A 3,900-nucleotide genomic window follows, 5' to 3' on the forward strand; every position below is an offset into this window, starting at 1 on the left:
AAACAATGCACTTTTAATTTTAATATTTAGATATTTTACATGTTATTTAATTAATATATTAAATAAATTAAAAAAATTCTAAATTATTCATTAATATATTAATATTAATAAAACTAGTAGAAGACAACTTATCTCGCTAATATTTTTACAAAAATATGTGTATTTGAAAAAAGAAAATAAGAATTGTTTCTTTTTTACCAAAAAATATTATCTTTTAAAGAATATATATTATATTTGTTCAAAACCTTTTCCTTGACGTATAAATATATTAAATTAATTAGATTTTTTTGAATTAACATTTTAGAGAGAACTTTAAAAGATATGTATTTTTTTGAACAACATAAAATAATAAGTGCTACATTTTTTACAAACAAAATATATCTCGAAAATAATATAGCATATTTATTTAAGAAATATTTTATTCTAGAATATTAAATTTCCATGCAACTTAATAAGAAAAAGTCAAAAAAATTTAATGTTTTTTTAAATCATAGCAATGAAAAATGAAAATCACTAATAATAATTTGAAATAAGTTTTAATTTTTATTTTAATTAAGTTATCAAAATAATGTGTTATCCACATCATCTCACCAAAGTCACATAAGCAAAAAAATCAAGAGGTTAACCGGTTTAAAAGATAATAGATTATCCATTGCTATAATGGATAGATTTTTTAAAGTGCGATGTCTTAAATAAAAAATAATTTGAAAGTACATTGCTGTAATAAAGAAAAGAGAAAATTGCACTAAAATAGAACCAATGTTCACCTAATTCCTATTTTGGAGAACCAACTTTCAAAATCGTCATTTTGGGGAACCAACTTGCACCTGATTCATATTTTGGGGAACCAACTTTCAAAATCATCATTTTGGGGAACCAACTTGTACCTGATTCCTATTTTGGGGAACTAACTTGCAAAATAAATTATAAAAAAATAACTAAAATTCGTTTTTTTCCAAAAATTAATGCAATAAAATCTATTTTTCATTTCAAATCTTGTTTTTTTAATTAAGATATCAAATTGAACATTTTTTAAAAAAAATCCAAATTACCACAATAAAAATTATTTTTTACCAATGCAAAAAAAACAATTTAATAGAAAAAAAATTAATTGATGCAATAAAAAATAAATATTAAATATCACATTCAAGATTTTTATATTTAACCACTTGCATCAATTAATTTTTTTCTATTAAATTATTTTTTTGCATTAGTAAAAAACAATTTTTATTGTGGTAATTTGGATTTTTTTTAAAAATGTTCAATTTGATATCTGAATTAAAAAAACGAGATTTGAAATGAAAAATAGATTTTATTGCATTAATTTTTGGAAAAAAAAAAGAATTTTAGTTATTTTTCTATAATTATTTTGCAAGTTGGTTCCCCAAAATAGGAATCAGATGCAAGTTGTTTCCTCAAAATGACGATTTTAAAATTTGGTTCCCCAAAGTAGGAATCAGGTGTTAGTTGGTTCCCCAAAATAAGAATCAGGTGCAAGTTGATTCCCCAAAATGATGATTTTAAAAGTTGGTTCTCCAAAATAGAAATTAAGTTAAAGTTGGTTCTATTTTAGTGTAATTTTCCCTAAAGAAAAACAAAAGTTGAATACCATAATAAAAAAAATTATAAAAATAAATTGCTATTTCATGTATTTAGCAAATCCTAAACAGCCCTTTAGATCATACCGATTCGACTCGGTGGCTGTAATTGGATCACCGAATATATGGTACAGGTAGACACCATTGGGCCCGAAAAAGGCTTGACCCAATTAAACCTCTGTGTAGCCTTAAATACGCCCAAACCCTAACTTATTGCAGAAGTGCCAACCGTGTGTGAGCTTCATTCTTAGCACCATCACCATACTATCGAAGAGACGCCGCCATGGTAAATCTCGCTATGCTTCTTTCAATAAAAGATGTTAAGTTTAGGGTTTCTATCGATTTTTCTAGTTTTCTTTCGTTGAATTCTGAATTAACTTGATATCGACATGAATGGATCCTGGCTCACAATGATTTAGCGTATATTTGCATTTTTTTGTTTGTTAATATAGGTGAATTTAGCTCTTCAGGACTTTGAATTTTGAAGATAGTTTAAATTTGATTCCTTTAGTGTTTTACAGACAACCTTCGATGTGAACTTTATTTGGAAGATTCTAGATACTTCTTGCATAGTTATACAACTCTAGCTGAAGGTTTAGATTCTGGATAGTGCGACATTTGGTGCAATTTTGCAACGCCAATAACGTGAACTAAATTTTGCATTATGATGTATCTTCATTTGCTAACGTGTTATAGAATATTTTGCGATCAAATTGGTCAATATGTATTAGTTTCTTCTGCTTTCTAAAAACTAGTTCGGGGAACAGTGTTGTGTAGTCAGAAATGAAGAATAGGTCGACTTATTTAGAGCAAAGATGGGTGATTTAGGAACAGACCAAGTATGGGCTGTTCACAATAGGTGCATTTTGCAATCTCAACAATCCAATGTGAATCAAGAATGGACACAATTTTTGTGGCACAAGGGAATTCCGTCACTTGTTCGAGCATTTATTTGGATGACGATTGAAGGGTGCATCCCAGTAATAAGTATCTTTTCATGTTATAACACAATAACTTGTTTATCGAACAATTGTGTGAACCTGTATCATAAACAATGGATCATATTTGATTTCATTCTGTCATGTTATAGAATGTCTTGCCCTCTAACTCAGTCAAATTAGCTCCTGTTTATCGGCTATATTCTTGCATACTTCAAGTTATTGTAAAATGCATATCAGCGTTGAACTAATATTAATTATTGAGGGTTTTTTTCAATTTGATAGTCGAAGTCGAGAAAGGTCAGGGAGCCAAAGGAAGAAAATGTCACCCTTGGACCTGCTACCCGTGAAGGAGAGCTTGTATTTGGTGTGGCACACATCTTTGCATCGTTCAATGACACATTTATCGTAAGTTCATGTCTTTATGTTTTCTTTTGTTTGAAATTAAAGCTTCTGGTGATTCATTTATCTGTATTTGTTTTATGTCTACTGCAGCATGTGACTGATATCTCTGGGAGAGAAACCATGGTCCGAATTACAGGTATGATAAGGACCATTCATTGTTTTCTGTTATTCGCTCTAATAAATTCACTTGTATGCTGCTAAAGACGGCAAAAACCCTAAAAATCAGTATTGTAATAGGATATGCGCAAGGCCTCAGGTTTAAGATACCTGTATTTGCTGAAGATTCGAGTCAAATATGGAATGACACCGCTTTTTGAGCTTTTATTATATTTTTTTAGGTTTATAGTATTGTTTTTGCTATTCATTGAGGAATTATAGAAAAGAAAGTTGGCTCGTTTATGCATTCTTGAGGATAATAAATACAATATTGTCAAGGAAGAAGTCTATAATAATTTATTTTCCTATGATAATTTAAAGGAAACCTTCAAAAATGTTATTAATGCTTTCTCCTTTCCTGTTCAAAATAGTTGAAGTTTGCTATTTATTTTTGCTACTTATGCTCTGTTGCTACACTAGGGGGGATGAAGGTGAAGGCCGACAGGGATGAATCCTCTCCCTATGCAGCTATGCTTGCTGCACAAGATGTTTCTCAGAGATGCAAGGTTTTGTTCCCAGTTTTTACATATTTATACCTACATTCACACACACACACACACACACACACATATATATATATATATATATATCTATATAGGGGAGCGATCAAATGCAAACCACTCAATTTGTACAAATCGTGCAAACCGCATTCAACCAATCATAATTTTTCATTTTGTTCATTTTTATGTAATTATCAGAGGTTGATTAATCATTTTCATTGTGGAGGGTGTTAATCATAAATATTATCATCTTCATAATTTTAATTTTAAAAAAATACATGAAACAGTTTCATTAATGTTAGA

At 29.1% G+C, this 3,900-nt stretch overlaps 1 protein-coding gene across 1 annotated transcript in view; it reads left to right on the forward strand.

Moving 5' to 3' along the window:
- Positions 1-1,816: 1,816 nt before the first annotated feature.
- The window catches only part of LOC112500289 (40S ribosomal protein S14-3-like), a 3,188-nt gene continuing 1,104 nt past the window's right edge, over positions 1,817-3,900 (forward strand). The window contains exons 1-4 of the mRNA XM_025103733.1: positions 1,817-1,884; positions 2,822-2,944; positions 3,032-3,077; positions 3,518-3,603. Coding sequence (XP_024959501.1) covers positions 1,882-1,884; positions 2,822-2,944; positions 3,032-3,077; positions 3,518-3,603 — 258 coding nt within the window. The 5' untranslated portion in view covers positions 1,817-1,881. The remainder of the gene's footprint in view (positions 1,885-2,821; positions 2,945-3,031; positions 3,078-3,517; positions 3,604-3,900) is intronic.

The sequence above is a fragment of the Cynara cardunculus genome (genome assembly GCF_001531365.2).
Source record: "Cynara cardunculus var. scolymus isolate 2C chromosome LG 17, CcrdV1, whole genome shotgun sequence".
Lineage (NCBI taxonomy): Eukaryota > Viridiplantae > Streptophyta > Magnoliopsida > Asterales > Asteraceae > Cynara > Cynara cardunculus.